This window comes from Callithrix jacchus, chromosome 2 (genome assembly GCF_049354715.1).
Source record: "Callithrix jacchus isolate 240 chromosome 2, calJac240_pri, whole genome shotgun sequence".
In the NCBI taxonomy this organism is placed as follows: domain Eukaryota; kingdom Metazoa; phylum Chordata; class Mammalia; order Primates; family Cebidae; genus Callithrix; species Callithrix jacchus.
Genome location: NC_133503.1, coordinates 97,147,472 through 97,175,401, shown reverse-complemented (window position 1 = coordinate 97,175,401; position 27,930 = coordinate 97,147,472). Strand labels below are relative to the sequence as shown.

Below are 27,930 nucleotides of genomic sequence, written 5' to 3'. Positions count from 1 at the left end.
AATTAGGTTTCTTGTTTTATTTTAGAGAAGAATAGCCAGAATTCAGCAAATCGAGAAAGACATACTTCGTATAAGACAGCTTTTACAGTCCCAAGCAACAGAAGCAGAGGTTAGTAAATTGTGTTTCATGTTTGTGGGTATAAAAATACATAGTTAGTCTAAGAAAAGAAAATATGTATAATTTAATTTTGCACCATTAAAATATAGTTGTTCCTTCAGAGAATTTGAATACCATAACTTTTTTCATGAAATTAAATTAACAAAAGTTTTGACTATTTTGATTTTATCTAACTTTTAGGCAGTTAAAATTTATAGAGACGTAAATATAGATACCTTACTTTAGCTATCAGTTTACATATAATCAGATAGTTAATTAATTTGGCTATTATCAACCAGTAAATAAAACTTTTTTGTAGATAATCCATAGTAAGAATTGATAAGACACATCCCGTGCTAACTCCACAAACCCCATTAAAATGATAGTAAAAGGATACAATGAAAGGGTCATAATGCCCAGGGAAGGTGACCACAATAAAATTTGGGGAGCTGGAAGGCAGGTAAACAAGTGATAACATTCTAGCATATCAGAGAGGGTTGACCCGTGAAGCAGCAATAGGAATGAAAAGTCATGAAGCAACTAGATACCTCTGGGTGTGAGAATAAAAAAGGGTTAAAAGCAGGAAGATATTTGAAAATTTGTTAAGAAGCAGATGGAGTTTCCAGAACCTCCCTACAACTCTGTACAGCTAGGTAACTGCTCCTTTCTAATCCCAATAAAAGATGAGAGCTTTTTCTTTTGGAGAGGTGGAGAGACTAAACAAAGGGTCTTTGGTTAGAGGGTAAGCCTTGTTTAATTGAAGGTGAGGGTATCATGCAAAAACCTGACTTACATGAAAATTTACCTGCTGAATGCTGAAATCCCCACTAGCATCCAGGCTTATAATCTCCAAGCAAGTTCCTGAAAAGAACTTCTATAAGAAATGTGACTAACCCTGATTCTGCTGAGAGAGCATTAAAAAGGAGGGAAAATGAGAAGAAATGTGACTAACCCAAGAAAATAAACTTAAAGAGACTTACATGGAAAAATTCACCACAAAACAACCCACCAAGATCACTCTACAGAGTAACTATAGTTGACAAAATCCATTCTTCAGGCATAGAGCTTCATTTAGCTTTTTCATAGATAGCCCACTCTTAAATTTGAGTGGACACTAACAACTACCAGACATTATAGGTTATTCTAGGAGGGCTCAATACCCAAATAAAAGGAGTTCCAAAAAGAAAATAAACTAGACTGGAAATAGAAATAAATAAAAATTTCCCAGAAATTTTAACAAGGGTCTTAGTTTTCCAAAATAAATTGGTCTCTCCAGTATCTAACATCATGTATGAGAATAATCTCACACTAAGGCACATCTTGAGGAAATTTCAGATCACTGTGGATAAAGAGAATAGTCTTAAAAACCCGGAGAAAGAAGAGAAAACAAGTTTTACATAAAGGAACAGGAATACAAATAGCTTTATATTTCTAAATAACAACCCTGGAAACTGGGAAGTAGGGTAGCAATTTCTTAAAACTTTTTTTTAAAAGAGACTTACATGGAACTAAATCTCTTTTTAAAAATGTGGGATGATAAGGTTATTTTGTTAGTGAATCCTTCCATTTAAGTAAGTCTTTTTAAAAAGTCCGTCACCCAGGCTGGAGTGCAGTGGCACAGTCTTGGCTCACTGCACCCTCTGCCTCCTGGGTTCAAGTGATCCTCCCAACTCAACCTCCCAAGTAGCTTATGTGCCACCATGCCTGGCTGATTTTTGCATTTTTTGTAGAGACAAGGTTCCACCATGATGGTCAGGCTGGACTCGAACTCCTGAGCTCAAGCAATCTGCCAGCCTTAGCCTCCCAAAGTGCTGGGAGTACAGGCGTGATCCACCGTGCCTGACCCCTCTTAAAACTTTTGAAAGAAAATATGTGCAGTTAAAAAAAAAAAAAGGAGATGGGGGAGGGGGGGTCAGAAACAAAAAAAAAAGAAAGAAAGAAAATATGTGCAGCTATGTTTTGACACCAGTTCTTTGATACAACTGGGTATCCTACAGTTGGGTTCAATTTTGATCCTAACTACCCAGTGTTAGAGTCAACTCCACAAGTAAAGGACAAAGTCGATCACAAGAATGTCCACTTCAAACACCAGCCACAAGTTTTGGGTGTGCCCAAGCCCCCAGGACTGCTGCCAAGCTACCTATGAATTCCACCCCATGTGAGTGTGCTGTGTGTAGTACAATTCCATTCTGATACTAACTACCCAGAGTTAGCACAGCCCCAACAGGTTGAGAGCAGAGTACTTCACAAGACTGCTCCCACCTCAGATGCCAGCCACTAATGTTGGCTGTCTCCAAGCCACTCAAACTTCTGCCCAGTAGGTTACAAATTCCAGGCTTCCCACAACCCCTTCGCATTCAGTAATTCATTAAAAGGACTCACAACTCACTGAAAGTGCTATACTTAGGATTAACAGTTTTATTATAGGAATACAGATCAAGAATGGCCAAATGAAGAGACACATGGGGCAAGGTCTAGGGAAATGGGTAGGGATGGGGATGAGGGTGCAGAGATTTCATGCTTTCTCCTAGTGGAATCTAGGCATGTCACCCTTCCAGCACTTCAGTGTATTCACAAACCAGAAAGCTGCACTGAGTTTTGACATCCATAATTTTTACTGGAATTTTATTCTGTAGGCATGATTAATTAAATAATTGGCCACATGAGGATTAAACTCAATTTTCAGCTGCCTATCCTTCCTGGAGGTCAGTCTGGCCCAAAGTTCTAACCCTCTAACATGTTAACAGCCATCCATCCTGATGCTATCTGGTGGCTTGCCCTGAGTTGTGTCATTAGCATAACACACCCCCCATCACTCAAAATATTCCAAAGGTATTTGAAGCTCTCTGCCAGGTACAAATGAACAAAGACCAGATGTATTTTTATTATACCATTCTAGCCTTTAGTCATAGGGTTAAATTTGAGAGTGGAATAAAGACACTTTTAGTCAAAAGTGTCTAAATAAGTCAAAAATATGTTTTTCTCATGCACCCTTTTCTGGAACCTATTAAAGGATATACTCAAATGAAATGAAAATGCAAAGCAAGAAAAATGAATTCTGGGGACTCAAGACTGAGGGCATATAATACAAGAGAAAGAGATGAGCAAAACCCCAGAGTAAAGATGAAGGGCCATCCTGAGATAAATGATAAAGAAAGCAGTCAGTCCATGTTGGAACTATTGAGAGCATTCCAGGAGAGATTAAGTCCAACAAGATGAAATCAGTAGAATATCTGCTGTTTCTGAATGTATTGAAAGGAAAGGAAATTTACACAGTAGGTGAGAAACTGAGGATAAGTCATATGTACCCAGATAATCAAATAAACAGGACAATAAAGATAACCTTTAACTCCATGGACAAGAATTTGTAAAGGAAAATAATCATACCACCTACCAGCTATAATTAGAATTTAATAGTCAAAGTAATATAAATAGTAAAAAATGTATATAACAATTAAGTGGAACTGAAAGCATTAAACTGAAAAATGCAGAACTGGCCACTGAAGCAGGTGGAGATGGGGGTAAGTATCCCCTTTTCCCCAAAAAATCAGCTGAAAGAGATTACAAAGAAATAGTTCTTTTAAAAACCATTTTTATCTATGTCTGGCTTTTTTAATATCTGAGGAACTTTGGATTTAGTACATCTGAATTTGAAATATCTATTTGTTAAGTAGACAGTTTAGGTACAGTGTGATAGTCATAATCCTAAAAACAGTTTAACATGACTGTCTTAAGCCAATATAAGTCAAATATTTGCAATTTAAAGAATGTGTTCATTTTTGCAGTGGACCCTTTTTTCCTGGCCCTTCATAAGGACCAGAAAAAAAGCAGTATATTTTTATTCCTTTTCAGTTCTGTTGGTATTGATGTATTTAGCATTCTACTTGTTATGTCCCTTTTGGCTTTCTACTGTCGTTTTTATGTGTCTTTTTTCCTTAAGCAAATTCGTTATGGTCTATTTTTTAAATGATTTCTAAATAGGCAGTGTTTTGTTTTTAATTGAATAGCTTTAGTTACAATTAGTTCTTCCCCCTCCATCTTTCTTATATTCTGATTGTTACTGTCTTGCTGCATCTAACAGGTTTTGATATTTCTAAATCAATAGTCACATTTTTTCTAGTTGATTGAATCTTTTATTTGTATAATATAAAATAACCCTCTATTTTATTTTATTTAATGCTGTTAACCTTGAATTTCATTTTGTTTACTATTAATGTTGCTACACTGGCTTTCTTTTTCTTAGCATTTACTCAATATATTATTTTCTCTGCCTTTACTTCCCAATTTTACCCACTAAGTGCCACTGTCTCACACTTACATGAATACATTAGCTCCTAACTGGTCTTTCCTGTGTTTCCTCCCTACTTAGATGATTTAAAATTTGTCTTAAAAATAAATAAATTTACATGCAACTTTTTCCATTAACATATTAATAGTATGTGGGGCAATCATGCAGTGGCCTCACTATAGCTTACGAGTAGAAAAGGCAAGAATGCCATCTAAGAATTACAGAAAAAGCAGCAAAATCAGAATTTTTTTTTTTTTACCATATTCTTTTTGTCCTACTTTCCTCCTTGTTTTTGGTGCTTCAGCCATACCATGATTCTTTGATGTGCTAAAACAAGCCATGCTCTATCCTACCTTGGGTCCTCTGCTTAGATCTGTTATACCCAGAACACTCATCTTCCACCCCTGTCGTTTGCTTAGTTTAATCACATTTATTCTTCAAGTCTTCACTCAGCACTTCCTAAGAGAGCTTTTCCCCAAACCTCGAGACTATATCATATCCCTCTGTTATATATACTTACAGCACCTTGTATCCTTCGTTCATAGTATTTGTCAGTTTTACCTTTGTTATTTCTGTCATTATTTGACAGTGTCCCTGACTAAACTGTAAAGTCCAAGACAGCATAGAACAATGTCTAGTTTTGCTAGCGCTGTATTCCCAGCATCTAATGCAAAGTAACTAACATAGTAGATGGTCAGTAATTTTCTTTAAATATATTGACATCTTCACTTATGTTAGTGTCAAATCTTTGTGGTCTTAAATTTATTTTGTCTCTAGGTTGACTTTATATCTTTTCTTATGGATTTCATTGAATTTTATAATGTGATTTTCACATGATACTATTTATTATTCTATTTCTGAATTACTGAGTGCTACCTCACTTTTGCCAGCATATAACTAATACTAGTTTATTGAAGGAAATGTATATAAATTAATTTTTAAGTCACATTTTAAAAATTATCTAGGAAAGCTTGATGTTTAAAGAAATTCCATTAGGAATCATTTTGTAATTTAATTACCTACTGTTAGGTCAGATTTTTAATGTACAATTTTTATTTTAGGATATTGTTTTCGTAGAACAAGCATATAGGTATTTCTATAAAAGACAGTGAGAAATTCTTTTATTTCTTCAATTTTATGTTGGTATTTTTATAAAGTGACTGCTTTGTACTAGAGATAATCTATCTTGAAATGACTGCTTTTACTGGATATAATCTGTCATTTTAATTTCCTGTTAACAGATGGTGGTTGCAATAGAAAAGGCTTTGGGTTTTATTCATATCAGAATCTCAGAGCCTATCATTTTATTTCACCTAACTTTTATTAGAAGATGTGTATATATATATATGTGTGTGTGTATACACACACACATATATATATATTCTGTATATAAATATACCTAAGTAGAAGATATTTGTACACTTAGGTAATAGTTTAACTGTTTTATTTACAGCTCCATTAAATGCCAGAATCATGTGACCTTACAGAAAAGAGTTATTTGTTCTACTTGGGTTATATTCCTAATAGTAATGTGAGCACAGCTGGTAGAGGATAGCATTCCTGTGAATCTCAGAAAATCCTTTGTCTTGTGCAGCTCTAATGCTCAAGGGACACGCTTCACTTTTCTCTTACTGAGATAGTCGACCGCTAACCATACTGGAGGTTATGAAGTGTAACACGCAGTTCCATGCCTTTATTAGTCTGTATAATTGATGCATTCAGCGCTTTAAAACAAAAAAGAAAAAAGCTGTGGGCTTAAAAAAGCATACATCATTTTTGTATGTAATGATGTTAACTCCATGTTAACAGAGGTCATCTCAGAACAAGCATGAAACCGGCTCACATGAAGCTGAGCGGCAGAATGAAGGTCAAGGAGTGACAGAAATCAACATGGCAACTTCTGGGAATGGTCAGGTAAATAAATTATTTTACTGTATTTAAAAAAATTATTTAAATATTCAGAAAAGTGGTGAAGTGGGATGGTTCTCAGAGTGATCTGTAAATCTTACCTGTTTTCTTAGTCCTGAATGAATATTTCCAGAAGCATTCAGTACCAGCATGCTGTCATTTCTCATTATTATATCAACAATAATGCTGTAAAGATTTCTATATCTGTTTCTATAGCTATAGATTATGGGTTTATGTTTTAGTCTGAAATGATTAATATATATTTTTTTAAAAATAACTCTAAGCTGTATTTTGATTATATATGTGATTTGACCTAGTTATTTTTGCTTCCCTTGAATAGGTTTGCTCTTTCACTAAGACATTCAGTACAAAGACGTTTTTATGGTTTTTTTCTTAATTATCATAAAGGCTTTGTTCTTTTCTGTTGTACTTAAAGATTACATGAATCTAGAAATCCAAATCTTGCTGAAAAAGATAATTGGTAATTGTCTTTAAATGAACGACTTTTTAAAAACAGAATTTCACTAAGTTGTTCTTAAAGGTAATTTTTCTATTGTGACCTTACAGAAAAGGTCATTGTTTTCAAAAAGAATGTGCTTCTATTAGTTCATTAAAATGTAAAGCTTAAAATGTCTTATACTTAAGTATTTTAATTTATTTTACTGAGTTACACATACTTTATTCAGTTTTACTAGGTAGTATTATACTGGAAAATAAGTGGTGAATTAAGACAAAGGCAATTACATTTAAACAACACATTTAAGTTATTTCTCTGTCTTTTGTTTGGGGAATTAGTTGGAACGTTTATATATTCCTACAGATATGTAGAAGGAAGAAAAATTCAATCTTATATGACAGAAAAAAATATTTACTTAGGACTAGACCTACTCTTAGTACTTTGGTTTATCTTCCAATTATTATGTCATTTGGAAACCTTACCTGTCCAGTAAGCTGGCTATGATAATTGGATCCGTATTACACTTACTACATCAAAATAAATTCTAAGTAGATTAGATTTAATGTCAAGATGAAAACTATTAAAAATGTAAAAAGATTAGAAGAAAATGTGGGCAGCATTTTTATAATCATGTTGTAGGTGGGGGACCCATAAAGAAAGGGTTAATAGATTGCACATTACAGCATGAGACTTCAGGATGTCAGAAAATCATAGTGAGTGAGATTACAAAACAACCAACCAAGATCACGTTATTTGCAAACATTTCTAATGTGTAAAAAGTTAAAATTAAAGATGCAAAAAACGGTATTTATAAACCAACTATTTAAATTCTGTCTTAAAATGGTTCCAAGCCATTGTGGAAGTAAAAAAAATAAAATAAAATTTAAAAAATAAAATTAAAATGGGCAAAGGACATGAACAGGAAATAAAATAAGATATTAAAATGACTCATAAACATATGGAAAGATGATCAACTTTACTAATAATGATATATAAATACAAATTAAAACTAATGTGAGATTTTGTGTGGGACCATTGGGTTGGCAAAGATCAATAACACTCAGTATTGGTAATGGTGAGCAAACAGGCATTCTCATATATTGCTTTTAATTAATTGTATGATATGAAACAACCTTTCTGGAGAGGAATTTTATCAAATGCATCTAACATTACATATAATGTGCCTGTTGAAAGGTCATCATTGCAACGTCTAAGATTTTATGCTAATGAAATAATCAGTCTAGAATGATCAGACATGTTTGAAGAGATTTGTTATAATATTAACAATAGCAAAAACTTAGGAATAACCTAAATGAACATTTGTCATAAATTGATTAAATTACTAGTCAGCTGTAGATTAGTTGTTGAGTGGCTCTGGAGTCACCAAACCTGGGAAATCACACTTCCTTACTAACGACCTTAGTAACAAAAACTCTCTGAACTTGAGTGTTTCCTGTTTAGTAAAATAAGATGATGGTAAAACCTCTACTTCATAGAACAGTTGGGAGAGTTAAATGCAAGATACATTTAACACTGTCCCTGGCATATAGTCAATGTTTAGTAAAAGGTAACAAATGCTTTTGTTAACAACTATTAATAATTGTCTTTAAATGAACAAATATGTATTATATGCCAGATACTGTGTTGGACTCCGGAATTGAGAATTGAAGACAGACAGTCCCTGGCCTCATGGAACCTATATGGTACATCCATGCAAATATTAAAAATGATAAATCACATCTCTATTTATGTAAAGATTTAACTTTTAGCCTTCAGCCTTGCCTTTTTGAGTATATCCTTCATATTATAATCAGTTATTTTTCTAAAACACAAATCTGATTATATCACTTATTTGTTTAAACCTTTCAGTGGCTACTCACTTCCCATATCCTAGAATCCAGATTCTTCACATTGCTTACTCTTCCAAGAGTATCTCACAATATTTGCCCCTATCTCTCACCACTCCCTCAACTTCAGCTTCTTTAGTTCCTTGAGTATGTCCAGGCCTTCCACAGGAGATTCTTTTTGTCTAGAACTCTCTTCTGCTTCAGTTCATTGTGTATGTTTTACTCATCCTTCCTCAGTTTAAGTATCACTATTTCCTAGACATTTCCCTTCTCTCTACCTACCTGGAATAAATAAAGTACTCTTTGATACTCTCTATTCCTGCTCTCAGAGTGCTTAGCACAATCTACCATTGGTTTAATTGTCTTTCTTCCATTTTAAAGTCCTTTAAGCCACACCTGTTCCCCACTATATGCCAAACAACTAGTATGTACCTGGCAGAGAGTTAGCATTTATGTTGAATATTAATAAATATTATTGAGTTAGGTAATTATAACTCTTTTTTTTGAGACATAGCCTCACTCTGTTGCCAGGCTGGAGTGCAGTGATGCGATCTCAGCTCACTGCAACTTCTGCCTCCTAGGTTCAAGCGATTCTCCTACCTTAGCCTCCTGAGTAGCTGGGACTACAGACTTGTGCCACCATGCCCAACTAATTTTTGTATTTTTATTTGATACGGGGTTTCACCATGTTGGCCAGGATGGTCTCCATCTCTTCACCTTTTGATCTATCCATGTCAGCCTCCCAAAGTGCTGGGATTACAGGCGTGAGCTACCGTACCCTACCAATTATCATTTTTTCAGTTTTAAAAAAGCAAATATGCTGGGCATGGTGGCTCACTTACAATCTCAACACTTAGGGAGGCCAAATGGAGAGGATTGCTTGCAGGTAGAAGTTCAAGACCAGCCTGGGCAACACAAGGAGACCTCTTCTCTACAAAAAAATGAAAATTAGCCAGGAGTGATAGTCTCAGCTACTTGGGAAGCTGTGGTGAGAGGATCACTTGAGCCCAGGAGGTTAAGGCTGCAGTGAACTGTGATCACACTGCATTCCAACCTGGATGACAGTGCAAAAAAAAAATTTTTTTTTTAATTTTTTTAGACAATTTTTTATTTGTCTAAAAAATAAAAATAAAATGTTAAGAGCAAGTATGTATGATCTCATTATGCATATATATAAAATGTGTATATGCATAGAGAATTGTTCAGGAAAATGTTCTTTAAAATATTAATGATAGTTATCTCTGAGTGTTGGGATTTTTGTGGTTTTTACTTTTTTATTTTCTATATTGTTTTATTTTTTGTAATGAACATGTATTATTTTTATAATTTATAACAACTAAGAACTTATTTTCATTTTGAGAAAATAGAAGAAAGCACTCTTCTGTTTTGTGGTAGTTTAGGTTAAGACCGTGAAGTCTTACTTCAGAGTCCTGCCATGACATACATCATGTTATTTATGTCAGTATAGGGATGGCAGAGGAGACCTATTGAAAATAGTAAATCAGGGCACAGTATTCATTCCTCCTTCAAGTGACGAACTCCAATAGTGCTGTGGATTCAGATGTAAACATAACAAGTATGTTTGTTTAGCAGTAGCAATCATAGACTTGCCCACCAAATTGGTGTTTGTATGGCACTAATGCTGCTAATACTGTTTGGTGACTTTTAATCACTGTTTTAAAACAATATTACAGCTATTCTGAGATCCTGATTGCTATCTGTGTCTGTGGGACCGTGACTTGTTATGCCTATAATCTTTTCATCTATCTTAATAGGATCTATATACATGACCACCTCTTGGGGTTTATTAGTTTGTTTTATTATTTGCTCAAAAGACAAAAGCCACCAACATTAATTGAAAATGAAGATCAGTCTCTTTGACTTTCTCAGGATCACAATAGCATGCTCTGCCAAAGTTACCGTTCTAGAGTGATTCTGTTCACCACCATGTGGGAATTTCTTCTACCCCTTCTCTCACCTGGTTTCCTGCCCACAATCATTCTGTTTGTAAAATCCTTCATTGGCTTCCCTTGATTCTTAGAAAAATGGTAACCATTTATTGTGACCATATAACCTGGCCCCTGCCTATTTTGTCAGCTTTGTGTCACGTCAGTACCTCATATTTACTGGGCGTTCTCCTACCACAGTTTGTGCACATCTGTACCTGTTCCATGTAGTGCCCATTTTATCCCATTTTGCTCAATTAACACCAGTTCATGTGTGTCTGAGCGTAAGCACCAGTTTCTTGGAGAGGCTCATATGGATGAAATCTCACCATTATAGGCTGTCACAGCATGTTCCTCTCCTTTAAAGACTGCTACATTTGCAGTTTTACATTAATTTGTGTGATGACTTGATTAATATTTGTGTTTCCCTCACTCGACTGTAAGCTCCAGAAAGGCAAGGATTCTATCTAGTGTTGTTCATTTTCATACCCCTACAATTCCTGATAAATAATAGATAACAATAAATATTTGGTGGTTGGAAGGCTGATCAACACCCCTGCTAATTAATAAATTAATTAATTAATTAATTTGTTTAAAAGAGGTTTCTTGATCTGTTTTTAATCTCTCATAGAAGTTAAATGGAAGGAAAAGCTTAGGAGGAAATTAAACAGGCCAGATCCCTGCTTGCTTAGCATATAACTATGTGTGTAATTTATTAGTTGGTCCTCGACTTTTCTTTTCCTTTCTTTTCTTTTTCTTTTTTCTTCTTTTTTGAGACAGAGTCTTACTCTGTCACCCAGACTGGAATACAGTGGTGCAATCTCAGCTTATTGCAACCTCTGCCTCCCAGGCTCAAGCCATTCTTCCACCCCAGCCTCCTGGGTAGTGGGGCCACAGGTGCACACCACTGCACCTGGCTAATTTTTTTATTTTTTGTAGAGGCAGGATCTCACTATGTTGCCCATGCTGGTTTGAATTCCCAAGCTCAAGCAGTCCTTCACTGTTGGCCTCCCAAAGCACGGGGATTGGCTGGGCACAGTGCTCACACATGTAATTGCAGCCCTTTGGGAGACTGAGATCACTTGAGGTCAGGAGTTCAACTTCGCCAACATGGTGAAACCCCGTCTCTACTAAAAAGACGAAAATTAGCTGGGTGTGGTGGCGTGTGCCTGTAATCCCAGCTACTTGGGAGGCTGAGGCAGGTAAATCACTTGAACCCAGGAGGCAGAGGTTGCACTGAGCTGAGATTGTGCCACCGTACTCGAGCCTGGGTGACAGAGCAAGACTCTGTCTCAAGGGAAAAAAAAAAAAAAGAGAGAGAGAAAGGTAAAGTCGAAATGCTGGGGCTACAGGTATGCACCACTATGCCCAGTCCATAGAAAGTTTTAGTGAGTATCTTCTATATATCAGAGTGTTTCTATGGCAATTACAATTTGACAGCTTACTGTGGTAATTGTATGTTAGGGAGTTCTGGGTTTTTGTAACTTGAAGAACTTAAGAAATTAGATTTTCCAGTATCCTTTATTCTTTTTATAAGTTACATTGCTACTTTTGATTCAACCATATATATATAATATTTTTATATAAACAGTATTTTATATACTATACTACAACTTGTTCTTGCCATTTAATAATACTTCTGAGATATCTTTTCATATCTGTATATGGTTTATACATATGGAAGTTTTTAATCTATTTTCTTCCACTATTTTTTTCTTTTTTTCAAGCAACTCCAGCTTTTCTATTTGAAATTTAGAACCAGATCTCTGGTAATAACCAGTATATAATAATAAAGTTCAATCAAAAGTTGGAAAGAGATGGAATGGTAGAAAAACTCACTCTACTGTTACTAGTTTTTAAAACTTTGTCTTATAGAAAATTTTAAACATGTACAAAGATATGATTAATATCCACATGTACCCCATTCACTTTAAAGTCCCATTTTATTTTTTAAGAAGATTCCAGGCATCATCACCACTTCTTCCCTAATTATTTCACTGTGTATTTACAAAAGATAAAAGTGCTTATTGAAAATACGTAACTAGCCAGGTGTGGTGACTCATGCCTATAATCCTAGCACTTTGGTAGGCCAAGGTTCACCTGAGGTCAGGAGTTCAAGACCAGTCTGGCCAACATGGTGAAACCCCATCTCTACTAAAAATACAAAAATGAACTGAGTGTGGTGTCGTGCACCCTTAGTCCCAGCTACTCGGGAGGCTGAGGCAGGAGAATTGCTTGAGTCTAGGAGATGGAGGTTGCAGTGAGCCAGGGTCTGTCACTGCACTCTGGCCTGGGATGTGAATGAAGCTGGAAACCATCATTCTCAGCAAACTAACACAAGAACAGAAAACCAAACACCACATATTCTCACTCATAAGTGGGAACTGAACAATGAGAACACATGGACACAGGGAGTGGAACATCACACACAGGGCCTGTCTAGGGGAGGGATATAGCATTAGGAGAAATACCTAATGTAGATGACATAGTGATGGATGCAGCCAACCACCATGGCACGTGTATGCCTATGTAACAAACCTGCATGTTCTACACATGTACCCCAGAACTTAAAATATAATAATAAAATAAAAAATAAATGCTGCAGTGCCATTATTACATCTCCAAAGACTCTAATAGTAATTGCTTAATAGCCTCATGTATCCAGTCAGTAGTCAACCTTGAAGTTGTTCCATAAATGTCTTTTTTACATTTATTTGCCTCAAGCTCCCTATAAGGTCCATGAATATGAATTCGTTGGTATAACTCTGATTTCTCTACTAATCTGTAGCTTCCTTCTTTTTGTTTTCTTGCCATTTATTTATTGAAGAACTAAAGTGATTTTTTTTTTCTTTATGGTTTTCTGGGGGTTTATTTGTTTTTGTCTTTGTTTCTGTTTTTAGTCAGGACCTCACTGTGTCACCCACGCTAGAGTGCAGTGGCACAATCACAGCATACTGCAACCTTGAATTACTGGTCCTAAGCAATCCTCCGAAGTAGCTGGTACTATAGGTGCTCACCACCATGCCCTAGGCCTCCCTCTGTTACCCAGGCTAGTACTGAACTCGAACTGGTCTCAAGTAGTCCTGCCTCAGCCTCTTGAGTTGCTGGGATTACAGGTGTGCCACGTTTCTGCTTTGGTGTCTCAGACCTAACATTTTTAAATTTAAACCTAACATTTTTTTAAAACTAGCCTCACTATTTTCTCTCACAAACTTCCTTCTCATCTAGTGCTATTACTAAATTGCATTACCACCCTTCTAGCTGCCCAACAGAAACACGAGAGTCATTCTTGACTTCTTCCCCTTAACGCTCTGAAATCCAACCCTTAAGCTTGACAGATTTCTACTTGTTAAATAGATGAAGATTCCTAAGAACAAAGAAAAATGGGGAGAGAAAGGATCCAGAGCACGTGTAAAGGGATGGACCTTAGATAGGAGGAGGGGAACTCCAATGTCACAGCAAAAGATGGAGCTATATATGCAGGTAATTTTATGGGTCTAGTTAGCAAGAAGTTGAGGAATTTTTTTATTTTTGAGACGGAGTCTAGCTCTCACCCAGGCTGGAAAGCAGTGGCACGATCTTGGCTCACTGCAACCTCTGCCTCCCGGATTTAAGCAGTTGAACTCCTGAATTCGTGATTCACCTGCCTCGGCCTCCCAAAGTGCTGGGATTACAGGTGTAAGCCACCATGCCCGGCAGAGTTGAGGAAATTTTATCTGTTGGCTTCTATTTTTCTGTAAAGTAGAAGGTAAAGTTATATGTAGTAAGAGAAGAGCCACAGTTTTATATAATGAGGCATATCAAAAATAGCCAAAGGAAAGCTAACAAGGGAAACAAAAAGATGACAGTTATAGCACGGAGGGTCCAGGTGTACTGGTGACCATAAATGTATATGGACAGTATCCTAAAGACTTACATGAGTTTCTCACATGCTCAAATTTCTCAAATGCTGCCCAACACTTCATGTTTGGGTGTAGAGAAAATAGACAGTTGGATTCATCTGTGTTTGCAGTGTTTCCAGACAAGTGGGATGGAATAACTTCAGAACAAGGCTGTTAAAAACTAGCAAGAGAATTACGAAAGTGATAATCACAAGAAATCCAACCTGCAGTACATAGAAATGGATGTGCTAGTCAATTCAAAGAAGCAATGTCTTACTTGAGGTCAGGAGTTTGAGACTAGCCTGACCAACATGGTGAAACCCTGTCTCCTAAAAATACAAAAATTAGCCAGGCGTGGTGGCACACGCCTGTACTCCTAGCTACTCAGGAAGCTGAGGCAGGAGAATCACTTGAACCTGGGAGATGGAGTTTGCAGTAAGCTGAGATCATGCCAGTGCACTCCAGCTTGGGCAACAGAGCAAGACTCCATCTTACAAAAAAAAAAAAAAGCAGCAGCAATGTCTTAGAGAAAGTTGAAGGCCAGGAAATAAAAGGAGGACGAAGTAAAAAGTTGAAGATATATGGGTATTTATAAGGCATTGAACGTGGATTCTACTGGCGGGTTGGATAGGAAGGAGGACTGTGGGAAATAATGTCTCACACAGTTTGACACTGAGAGTCAGGAATGATATAGTGAGTGCTTCTATCTTTGGACAATGAGCAAGGCTGATTCAAGGGATGTGCAATCATGACTGACTTAGCAGATCTTGAGGTTGTGAGAAAGTTCATCACATTTAAGTTTCGTCAGAATTTAGTTCTGAATTGGGTGAGAAACAATTCTTAGGAAGTTACTATACCATTTCTTGTGGATAGAGAGACTCTAGTCCCTCTGAAAGAAGTTGGCTCAGGTCTAGCCTTAATAAAAGGCCCAAGAAAGACTCATGGACCAAAGTCTAGGCTCAGAGAGAATACGGGTATGTATACCTCTTGGTATCTCCTAATAATAAATACATCTAAATTTCTACTGAGGCGGATTGAGGGAATGAGGAGTGTCTCAAAATTGAGGTGCTATATAGGAAGATACTAAGACTGAAGCTTAGAAGAGATTTGGTGTGTATACTGAGGTGAATAGAAACATGTTTTATTGTGGAAACAGATTTTCCCTTGTTTCATAATTAAGCCTCCTGTTTTCTTTTGTTTCAGGTAGTACATTAGTTACCTATTACTGCATAACAAATTGCCCCCAAAACTTAATGGCATTTGTAGACATTTATTTTTGCATCTATGGATCAGAAATCCTGTTGCATCTAAGCTGCCTGTCTCTGGTTCAGGGTCTCCCACAAGACTTGAAGGTGTTGACTGGGCCTGCAGTCATCTCAGGGCATAGCCAGGGTAGGATCTGCTTCTAAGCTCACTTCTGGCTATTGAAAGCCTCCGACCCTCATTGGCTGTCAGCCAGAGAGACATCAGTTCCTTACATGGGCCTCACCACAGGGCAGTTCACAGCATAGTAACTGGCTTCCCTCAGAGGGAAGAAGAGAAGGTCCCTAAGATGGAGGTCACAGTCTTTGTAACCTTGTCTTGGGAGCGCTTCTCATTACCTCTAGCATTTTATTCACTAGAAGCAAGTCACTAAATCTAGCCAGGACTAAAGGGGAAGGAATGACAAAAGGGCATGAATACCAGGAGGCAAAGATCTATCTTAGAGGCTACCTACAAACAGTAAAAATATTTAGATATCTTCAAAGATTGTGTGTTTGCTTCAGAGCAAAGACTCGTTTCCCATCTACTACAGACTAAGAAAAAAGGTCCCTTGTCTGAATTTACTGGAATAAAAAGCCCTGACTATCCTCATTAGCCTGAGTCTCGGTCCCTCAGATCTATCCTCTTATTTGTTAGAACCAGAGAGAGCTCCTTATTTATCTTCAGATTTATTTGTAGTTCTCCCTCCCCTTCCTCTCCATACAAACACAAACACACCATGTTCTTTCTGATCCTTGCTTATGCCTCTGCCTCTGCCTGGGCTGCCCTGTGGCTAATTCCCCTCATTCTTTTTATTAACTAAATTCCTCCTCATAATTCAAGTTCAAATTCAGATGCCACTTTTTCAGGAAGCCTTCCCTGTACTGCCGAGACTGAATTGTGTGTCTTCCTGTATGTTCGTACAGTCTCTGTCAAAGCACTTACCCACACATATTTTCATGTTCAGCTCCTCGTCTAGATTCTGTGTGTAGTGTGGGTGACAGTGTCTTATTTAGTTATATCCTTGGTGACTGGCATACTACCTGGAAAGTAGCAGAACCTCAGGCAATATTTGTTGCTTGGTTACATGTGGATTTAAAGACCATTCCAGAAGCAGTCAGTAGCTGGTGGCAGTGGAAAAAGATGTAAGATGAGTCTTGCTGCCTCTTTTCCCTTCCCCCTAAGGAGGAGTACTAATTAGCTGTATCCTAGAACTGTCCCTGAAGGACTAATCAGGCATAAAGAGTCCAGACCCACAAAGGAAGTAGCCACTGGAAAGGGGAGGCACTCTGGACTCTGAAATGGGCTTCTCAGTCCAACCCCAGACTTCCTGTGCGAGTATGAGTAAGTAGATGTTCTTGCCTTTATATGGGGACACATATTTAAAAACCTCTCAAGTTTGGATTTTTTTTAAAGATCACTTTTGTTGAAGAAAGATTAGCATGCAATAAAATGCACCCATTTTAAGTGTACAGTTGAATGAATTTTGACAAATGTAGTTTTCTCTTTAAAAATGCTCATCTGAAATAACTAATTATTGTGAATGATGATCTAAAACAGTTTTATGCACTAGTTAGGAAAACCTAACCTTAGCTTATAACGTGACTTACACAGAAGTTCTAAGCAGCCCTCATAAAAATTAACTTTGGAGTATAACCTATTTAAGGACTTTATAACAAATTTGAACAAGGAATTTATAATGAATTCAGAAATCTCTGGTTGAGCACTTAATTATTATTTAATAAAATCCTGAGGAATCACTTAGAAATGCATTATTAACAGTTTTCTGTGTTATCTAACAAAGTGGAAGTTAACTGGCAAACAGTAAGTTTGCTAGCTAATGGGGAGAAAACGTTCCTAACACTCACCATAGCTAGGTTCATTGGCTCACGCTTATAGTCCCACCTACTCTGGAGTCTGAAGTGAGAGGATCACTTGAGCCCAAGAGTTCAAAGCCAGCCTGGGCAACATAGTGAAACCTCGTCTCTTAAAAAAAAAAAAATCACCAAAAGTGAAATTTATGCACAAAAGGAAATTATAAGGTGTGTTGGTTCCAAAATTCTACCCCTTGTACTCTCTAGAGTAGGAGGTGCCATCTCACAGTCCTCAAAACCTATTACTTCCATTGTGGTTTTCTCTTTCCCTTCTCCAGTTAGCCAAAGCATCTATACCTAAAAGACAGTTAGAATGATGTCCTGCATCTTGACATTCTTAGGGATTTTACTGATAGCTCCTCATTTATTCGTAATTCAACAAATATCAAATATTTTGTGGATACCTACTAAGCCTAAGACCATCCTTGGTACTAAGAATGCAGCAGTGAACGGAATAAAGTTTCTGTCCTCAGATAACTTACATTTTACCTTTCATTTTCCAAAGTTGATAACTGTAAAACAGTGCCTGCAAATATTGCTGATACTTCTTATAGTCATTTCCTTAATTATTAATGAATGGATTTAGGTATGGCTTATATTTTGATAGGTCTCAGATATTTATCTCAGATTTTTTTTTTTTTTTTTTTTTTTGAGATGGAGTTTTGCTTTTGTTGCCCAGGCTGGAGTGCAATGGCATGATCTTGGCCCACCACAACCTCTGCCTCCTGGGTTCAAGCAATTCTCCTGCCTCAGCCTCCCAAGTAGATGGGATTACAGACATGCACCACCACACCCAGCTAATTTTGTATTTTTAGTAAAGACGGGGTTTCTCCATGTTGGTCAGGCTAGTCTTGAACTCCCGACTTCAGGTTATCTGCCCACCTTGGACTCCCAAAGTTCTGGAATTATAGGCATGAGCTACCTCCCCTGGCGGATTCGCAACCTCTCTACTCACCAATCAAGTTATTCAAACCAATTAATTTGACCCCCTAAGTATCCTTCAGGGGCATCCCCACTTCTCTATTCCCACTGCCTTAGTTTGTGTCCTCAGAACCACTCAACTATTGAAAATACCCTCTCCCTCATTTCCTACCTGTGATTTCTCCATCCTGTTTTTTGAGACATAATTCTGATTGTACCATTCTCCTGCCTGAAGTCCAGTAACTCCACAGCGTCCACAGTTTGACAGCAACATCTTTGAAATTACATGAGGTACTTAATAATTTAACCCAACCTTTCTCTCTCACCACATACCTTGCATTCTAGCTACATTTCATTGGAAAACTCCATGCTCTCTGTATTGGCACCTTTGCACAGTCTCCTCCATCAGTCTTCTGTCACAAAATGCCTGCCTTAAATGTTACTGATTGTATACAGCCTCTAATAGTCCCTAAGCAGTACTTTCTTTCTTCCTGTTTTCTCTTAGTATTTTGTTCATTCTGCTGCGGTATTTATATCATATTGCACTGCATTCATTTATGGTTTTTATTTGTTTGTTTGTTTTGAGACGGAGTTTCACATCGTTGCCTGGGCTGAACTGCAATAGCTTGATCTCGGCTCACTGCAACCTCCACCTCCTAGGTTCAAGCAAATCTTCTGCCTCAGCCTCCTGAGCACCTGGGATTACAGGCGTGAGCCACCATGCCCGGATGCAGTCATTTATGTTTTCATGTCTTTCTCCAGTAAAAGTTTCAAACAGCCCTTTCTAAAATGTGACATCTTGCAGAACTTGGACTGTAGCTAGATTCATACTTAGTTTTCTGGCAATTTCGAGCATTTCGTAATTTGGACATTCCTTCATTTCTTCCCATCAGTCAACTTATATTTATCTGAATGTCGTTTTATTTCTTTTTATCTATGAAAAATTACTACCCTAGAATTTCTTTAGTCTTTGGTTAGGTCCATACTGGAGTTTAATGCTCATATGCAAGAAATCCTCTTTTCTTTAGTTTTTCTCTAAAATATACGTAGTAAGTTTATAGGTAAAAAATATTTTGAACAGTTAAAATGGTCATACTTTTTCTGATGTATTTGTTTATCCTAAAGACATTTCATTTGGTATACCGTAACATGAAGTTATCTGTATTTACCTATAGTCTAAATTACACTATCTATAATTTGCTTAATTTTTAGGGTTCAACTACACGAATGGACCACGAAACAGCCAGTGTTTTGAGTTCTAGTAGCACACACTCTGCACCTCGAAGGCTGACAAGTCATCTGGGAACCAAGGTAACAGAAGATTATAAACCCTGGTCACTAATGCTGTGAATATTTTGCTAAGATGTTCTTGGCCAGGCATGGTGGCTCACACCTGTAATCCCAGCACTTTGAGAGGCCAAGACAGGTGGATCACTTGAGGCCAGGAGTTCTAGACCAGCCTGGGCAACATGGCAAAACCCCATTTCTACTAAAAATACAAAAATTAGCTGGTGTGGTGGCACACACCTGTGGTCCCAGTTACTCAGGAGGCTGAGGTATGAGAATAGCTTGAGAGGCAGAGGTTGCAGTGAATGAGATGGCACCACTTTGTAGTAGAGAATTCTGATTTACAGTCTCTTAAAGAAATGACATCTTTTTATGCAAAGAAGCATAAACAAAGGAAAAATGAGGATTATAAAAAGTGTCAGATCAGCTAATATTTCTTTTTCAGTCTTTCCATCCACTTTTCTGCCAGAATACTGAGCTCTAGCCGAACTGGCTCACTTCCTTCTTCCTGAACACTCCCTGTGACTTTCCACCTCCATTCCTTGCCTGCAATGGTAGGGACCACCATAAATGTCTGTTAGAAACCTAGTGAGCCTTCAAAACTCTTCTTGGGCTTTGCCTTTTTACAGAACATTTTCTGATTCCCAAGGTCCTCTTACCTCCCCATGTGATCCATCTGCATCATTTGAATCACTAACATTTTTCATGAAACTATCTTAGAAAACATGAACGGTTTTTTTACTTACCTTTTGCTGTGTCTAACACAGTGCCTGCACATATGTATGGAGGTAGATGGAAAAATTGTTGAAGTTGAGTGTTATTTCGTGCTGATAAGTGAACTTTCTTAGAGTATCTTTCATAAATGTTAGCAAATATTTGAGGATTTGGGAATAATATTTGAAAAGAAAATAGTTACTTTAAGCCAGGCCCAATGGCTCATACCTGTAATCCCAGCACTTTGGGAGGCCGAGGTGGGTGGATCACTTGAGGTCAGGAGTTCGAAACCAGCCTGACCAACATGGTGAAACCCCGTCTCTACTGAAAATACAAAATTAGCTGGGTGCGGTGGCATATGGCTGTAATTCCAGCTACTCAAGAGGCTGAGGCAGGAGAATCATTTGAACTCTGGAGGCAGAGGTTGCGGTGACCTGAGATCACACCATTGCATTCAGGCATGGTCAACAAGAGTGAAATTCCATTTCAAAAACAAAAGGAAAATAGTTACTTTATTATTATTTTAAAGTCAGATATTTATTTATTATTATTATTATTATTATTATTATTACTTTTTGAAGCGGAGTCTTGTTCTTGCACAGGCTGGAATGCAGTGGTGTGATCTTGGCTCACTGCAACCTCCGCCTCCCCAGTTCAAGCGATTCTCCTGCCTCAGCCTCCTGAGTAGCTGGGTTTATAGGCACGTGCCACTGCACCCAGCTAATTTTTTGTATTTTCAGTAGAGGTGGGGTTTCACCATGTTGGCCAGGCTGGTCTTGAACTCCTGACCTCAGGTGAACCACCTGCCTTGGCCTCCCAAAGTGCTGGGATTACAGGTGTGAGCGACTGCACCTGGCCCATCAGAGATTTTAATATTAACAAAGATGAAATTCTAATATTACTAAACAATATATTTTCAGTTAATGCTAAATAATTCCATTAATTGTTTTCAAACATACTCTGTATACTTTCTTTACTGTAAATAACATGATAGCTCTGGGGAAACATATTACTGAAATAACAATGTTGATTTTAGTAATGAATTTTAAAATAATCAATGATACTCTTACTATGAGGCTTAATCCTTTTTATAATTGACAGTAGTTACTTCTTGGGACCTCATATGCCAGTAACTGTGCCAAGAGTTATATGTACATTATCTCTGGTCACCTCAAAAATCCTGTGAGGTGTTGATACTCCTCTAAATGAGAAAACTGAAGCAAAAAAATTTTTAGGCATGTAAATTTAATTCCAGATCTAACCTCAACATGTAGTTTTTACTATAAAGAAAATCTCGAATCTTTAAGAGTACTGTTGTATGAAAACTGGCAATTAGAATTGTGTTTCCTTTTGAAGTGATTTATGCATGATAATATAAAGACCCTACTATGTATTTTGAATGCCAGCTACTATCCTATACATGTATTAATTTATTTCATCTTAATGGAGAAAATCTTGTTAGGTAGGTAAATTTCTCCCATTTTGCAGCTTAGAAAACTGAGACTCAGGGAAATCAAATAGCTTAACTATATAATAGCACCACACAGCTTGCTCCTGAGAGGTAAAGCCAAAATTTGAACCTTGCTCTGATGAAAACCCGTTTGTCCATAGCCCTATACTGCTTTCCAAAAACTTTCATATCTTAAAGACATATGTGTGTCTTTACATATTTAAGGCAGCACCTCTAAATCTCAGCACTATTGGCCAGATAATTCTTTGTCACATTGTAGAATGTATAGTAGCATCCCTGGTCTCTACCTACTAGATTCCCTTAAAATACCCACCCTGCAATTGTGACAACCAAAATGTCTCTAAGACATTGTCAAATGTGTCCTGATGGGGACAAAATTGCCCCCAATTGAGAACCACTGAATTATAGAGATGACGCATTCTTTATATACTAGTCTCTACTTTTATATAATATCCTCTGTCTTTGAAATGAGTGGATCATGTTCCAGGATAACTGGGCTCCTGTTTCTAATCTGCTCTAAGTAAATACCTAGAATTTATTGTCAGAGAGTAATTAGAACAGTTGCTTTTTTAAAAATTGACAACAAATCTTGGCTCTCACTCTCAGTATGATCGTGGCATTTTCCTTTTTATGACAAAATATTTAAAAATTTTTAATCATATAGTTTTAACAGTATTATCTGACAAGAATTAGTGATGGCTGAGAATTCATACTTATAATTGTTTTCTATTTATTGCTTATAGGTATAGATTAAAAGAAGTAAGATAGAATTTTAAACTATGTAAAGAATTTAGATAAACTGCATTCTGTGTGTGTGTGAAATCAGTAGGTTTTCACTGATCATGGTCAAAGTGATTAGCACCAACTGATCTAGGCAAACAGCACTGACAGTTTTTTAGTGCGTATGCAAGAACTTACTTTTTCTTTTAATACTGTATATTACCACTTGTGTTATTTACTCACATAAACAAATTGGTGATGATATGTAGATTTTGAAATAACACTGATTTCTTCATCCTGGAATGGTTTTGTTTTTTTTTTTTTTTTTTGGTGAGGGAGGGCAGGGATTGTTGGTTTTTTCTTTTTTTCTTTTTTTTTTGAGTTAGAGTAAATATTCCATTCATGATTTGATTAGTTTTGGCTTTTGGATATTAAAGTCATAATTTTGTTTCTAAACTCATTTGGCCCACAGGTGGAAATGGTGTATTCATTGTTGTCAATGCTTGGTACTCATGATAAGGATGATATGTCTCGAACTTTGCTAGCTATGTCTAGCTCCCAAGACAGCTGTATATCCATGCGACAGTCTGGATGTCTTCCTCTCCTCATCCAGCTTTTACATGGCAATGACAAAGACTCTGTTTTGTTGGGAAATTCCCGGGGCAGTAAAGAGGCTCGGGCCAGGGCCAGTGCAGCTCTCCACAACATCATTCACTCACAGCCTGATGACAAGAGAGGCAGGCGTGAAATCCGAGTCCTTCATCTTTTGGAACAGATACGCGCTTACTGTGAAACCTGTTGGGAGTGGCAGGAAGCCCATGAACAAGGCATGGACCAGGACAAAAATCCAAGTATGTTCTCTATAGTGTACATCATAGCGCATGTTTGAAAGCAAATGTGAAATTTTTAAATAGAAAATATTTTTAGTTAGTATGTTGTCTTTGTGACTAAGAGAAGGAAATTCATATCAGCCATTTATGCTACTGTCATATTTAAAAGCTTAAGTCTGTATTTCCCTAGAAAAATTTAGCCAAGGAAAATGGTATGTACACTACTATGAGAACAGCAAGTCAAGAGAAATGTATACAGTCATAGCATGTAGGGCCTTAGTAGAGCTAGAAAGAATCTGAGCACTTATGTTGCCATCTTTCACTTCATAGCTGAAGTTCATTTCATAGATGTAAGTGACTTTACTTAAGTTCCTTCAGGTGTTAGTGTCCAAACCATAATCTGTTACGTTTGCATATCATTATATTCAGGGGACACAGAGCAGCATTACATCTTTTATGTTATTTGCTCCTCACAATAATCTAGTGAAATACAAAGGGAAGGTATTATCTCCATTTTACAGATGAAGAAACTGAGGCTTACAAGAGCTAAAGGACTTAACCTAGTAAGTGGTAGAACCAGGAAGAGAACCCATACCTCCTGACTCTCAGCTCAGTGCTCTTCCTAGTGTACCATCCAGCTGTAGACAATGGGCCCCACTTGCTGGGAGTGATAATCCACCCAGCTCTTCACTCAGGAAGGGACCTGTAGAAACTGACCCCACTCCTCAGGAGCAGCATGGAAATTAGGACCTGTGATGATATAACTTATTTCATTCCTGTAGCCAGGAACCAAAAGCAGTAAGTATGTAAGGTAAGACCTTCCTTTCACCTGGTAAAAACTCACACACACACACACACACACATACGTACGTGCATGACAAGTAGATGATTCTACTGTATCAGCCTATTGATGTGAGGAGTAGAAGAGGAGATGATACAGACATGACTTATGAAGCCGTAGCAGATTTTTGTTAAGCTTAAGTATGAAGGTGAATTTATTTGAAATCTAAAAATGTTCAAGAATAAGAAAGGCCAGGTGTGGTGTTCATGTCTGTAATCCCAACACCTTGGGAGGCTGAGACAGGAGGATTGCTTGAGCCCAGGAGTTCAAGACCAGCTGGATAGCATAATGAGACCCTCTTTCTATTTTTAAAAATTTAAAAAGAAGAAGAAAAAAGCAGGGATTGCCTTTTATATCTATTTGTCCTGGGGTGAGGAGAACTATTAAGATTTTACTGGGAGAACATTGCCTTTCTGGATCGTTTTCTTTGGCTGTCCACAGTTATGTAATGACCCAGGTTTTTGTAGGCTTGATATTTGTTCTCAAAAAATTAAATAGAATATAATAACATTTCTTTTGAGAAGTTTTTTTAAAAAGTTACTTTATGTCAAATGAGTTTTGAAACCTTGTGCATAGTATTGAATGTGGAGGTACACTGTCTTGGATACCCTTTTTAAAAATTTCTGTTTATTGTCTAGTATATCTGTCTAACTTTTTGTACTAGAGACCACATTTGTACACAGCCATATGCTTTTTGTTTGTTTGTATGGAGACACAGTCTTACAAGCACCCAGGCTGTAATGCAGTGGTGTGATCACGGCTCACTCCTGAGGGTAGCTGGGACTCCAAGCCTGCACCACCACAACTCACTAATTTTTTTTTTTTTTTTTTTTCAAAGAGAGATGAGATTTTGCTATGCTTCCCAGGCTGGTCTGGACCTCCTACTGCCCACCTCAGCCTCCCAAAGTGCTGGGCTTACAGGTGTGAGCCACTGCACCCAGTACCATGTGCTTTTAACCCACACTCATGACAGTAGTTTAAATAGAATTATAAACTGGGCTAAGCACAGTGGTTCATGCCTATATTTCTAGCACTTTGGGAGGCCCGGGCAGAAGCAGCACTTGAGGCCAAGAGTTTAAGACTTCCCTAGGCAACATAACAAGACCCTATCTCTACAAAAAATTTTAAAAATTAGCTAGTGGTTGTGGGGTATGCCTGTAGTCCTAGTTGCTCTGGAGCCTGAGGCAGGAGGGGCACTTGAGCCCAGGAATACAAGGCTGCAGTGGAAGCTATGATCACTGCACTCAAGCCTGGGCCTGTGCAACAGAGCAAGACCCCATTTAAAAAAAAAAAAAAAAGGAAAGAAAAGAAAGACATTATAAGGAAAATTAAGCCTTTTTTTTTACCAAAATGTTTTTATTCTTTTGTATACTGAACATAATTTTAAATTATCAGCTACATGAGTAATATCAAAAACCTACAAGACTTCTAAGAGACTTAGTCAAGGGCAGATGAGTGGTAAACATTTTTATGGAAACAAAGCCCTTTATTCCTATTTTTTGTTCCACATTTGTCGTATTTATTTGTCCTTTCAGCAAATATTTGTTGATCCACTAAAATTCTGTGGATTAGGGGTATATTAGTGATCCCTGCATATTTTTAAAATACAGTAAACATCATTGCTTTTCAAATAACAAAGCATTGTGGTTTATGTTTTATTTTTCAGTGCCAGCTCCTGTTGAACATCAGATCTGTCCTGCTGTGTGTGTTCTAATGAAACTTTCGTTTGATGAAGAGCATAGACATGCAATGAATGAACTAGGTAAGACAAAAATGTTTTTTAATGCCATAGAAAATTGCTGGTGGATTTTTAAATCATGGTAGAAATTCAGGATAGTAAATGAAGATTTTTAATCATTGATGAATTAGGATATAAGACCACCAACTTCTGTTATCAGCTGCTTCCTCAAAAAATTGTACCCTGGTTTCCAGGGGAGAAAGGATCCTGAATCACAAAAACTGCTACCCTGTTATAAACTAACTTTCAAAATCAAAGCCAAAGATTGAAAAAAAGTAACAAAATGGGTCACTCTTTGTCCCATTTGTCAAAAGTAGACTCTGTGTGCCAACTGATGAAGAGAGTAATTTGAATTATTTTAAAATGTGAAGCTACTGTATTATGATTGAACTCAGTTATTTTTTGATGAGCATCAGAAGGAATTATTATTAAGATTTTCATTTATTTTCATGGTTATCAGCACTTTACGGGATTTTCTTCATAAGCAGCCTGGTGTCTTTGAAATTGGTTAATAGAGAAAAGCATTATGCTTTAAGTCAGAAACATTTCATTAATTTTGGAATGATTACTCCTTTAGGTATGTATTATCACACACTTAACCTTATATAACCAACAATGTACTCATTTTTTATGTAACGATTTTTCTTTGATTTCTAGGTTCTTTTTGTACATGTGGTATTTATAAATTACATCATGCTGAACCATCTCATGTGAACTGGATCTCTCTAGTCATGCCACAAGCAAGAACCATGCACTTAGTTCCCATTTTAGTGTAACTGTGCCCTTGCTTTTTGTGCTGTTTATGTTACATTATGTTCCAGCCCCCACTTTGTATTCATACCCTCTCATCATTTCATTTGTCATTTATCTTAAAAGTGATAAAGTCATGAGACTCTTACACAGAGAACCTGAACAGCCAAAAATGAGTATTGTCTCCTTCAGAGTCATCACTTTGGGAGGCTCTGTACCTTAAGATTTCAGGCCTGCCCTCCAGCCATGCTTTCCTTCCTAGTGGCCTAGCAATTGGCCTACCTGATTCTCTTTTCTCCCCCTGGTCTCTTGTGGAATCTCAGTTAATCTTACGAATTCTCCCCTCCTAAGTGCAATCTCAGCATTTGTGAACATTTTAAATTTTTTAAAATGTTAATCATAACAGGAAGGGGATAAAAAAATGAGTAAATAGGAAAACATTTAATTTTAAGATACCACAAAAGTTATTCTATAAATGTTCCTGTGTTCCAATGGACTGTAGACTAGGACTAAGACATTAATTATCTGGATTTCAAAATAAAACCTAGACTCAGTATTTGTTCCTCTTCCTTCTTCAGGTAGGAAGGCTACCCGGGGCATTTCATCACAGGAGCTAGGGCAGGGGCTTTCAGGTGAGGAGCAGGATGGGGCCTCGGGGGTGTGACTGCTGGGGATATAGCCACAGGGGATTACCTTCTTCTCACTCCTCACCTCCAGATTTGCACGGGGCAAAAGGAGGATTAGGGTTTGTGGATTGCCGGAGAAATAGTACAACTCTGCACAAGGTTTTGGCAGTAAGTGATAAGGAGAAAAGAAATCCCAAATAGATGAAGGAGAAGTCCTTAGTTCTGTCAGCTGGGGTGGTTATTTATACATATGTGAAGATTTACAACTATAGGTCATTTAACTTTGCACTTACTAGTATTAGAAGTTTTAGAATATAATTTCCATGATGTATGTTTATTGATTTCCAAATCTGTCCCAGAAACTGTGCTAGGCACTAGATTTTTATAATGATTAAGACCTAGTCCTGGCTTTCAAGAAACCCATGGTTTATTTGCATTAGTGTTTCACAAAATATCTAGATCATAATGATCACCCAGAGGCACTTGTCAAAC

At 37.2% G+C, this 27,930-nt stretch overlaps 1 protein-coding gene across 26 annotated transcripts in view; it reads left to right on the top strand.

Annotated features, from left to right (window-relative positions):
- The window catches only part of APC (APC regulator of Wnt signaling pathway), a 147,806-nt gene that overhangs the window by 99,638 nt on the left and 20,238 nt on the right, over window positions 1-27,930 (top strand). For 7 of the 26 annotated variants that reach the window (XM_008991687.5, XM_078365043.1, XM_035291088.3 and 4 more), the window contains 6 exons: window positions 26-109; window positions 6,195-6,299; window positions 19,674-19,772; window positions 23,126-23,504; window positions 25,991-26,086; window positions 27,391-27,444. In XM_008991687.5, coding sequence (XP_008989935.3) covers window positions 26-109; window positions 6,195-6,299; window positions 19,674-19,772; window positions 23,126-23,504; window positions 25,991-26,086; window positions 27,391-27,444 — 817 coding nt within the window. The remainder of the gene's footprint in view (window positions 1-25; window positions 110-6,194; window positions 6,300-19,673; window positions 19,773-23,125; window positions 23,505-25,990; window positions 26,087-27,390; window positions 27,445-27,930) is intronic. The other 19 variants (XM_008991691.5, XM_078365044.1, XM_078365046.1 and 16 more) reach the window with 3 other exon arrangements.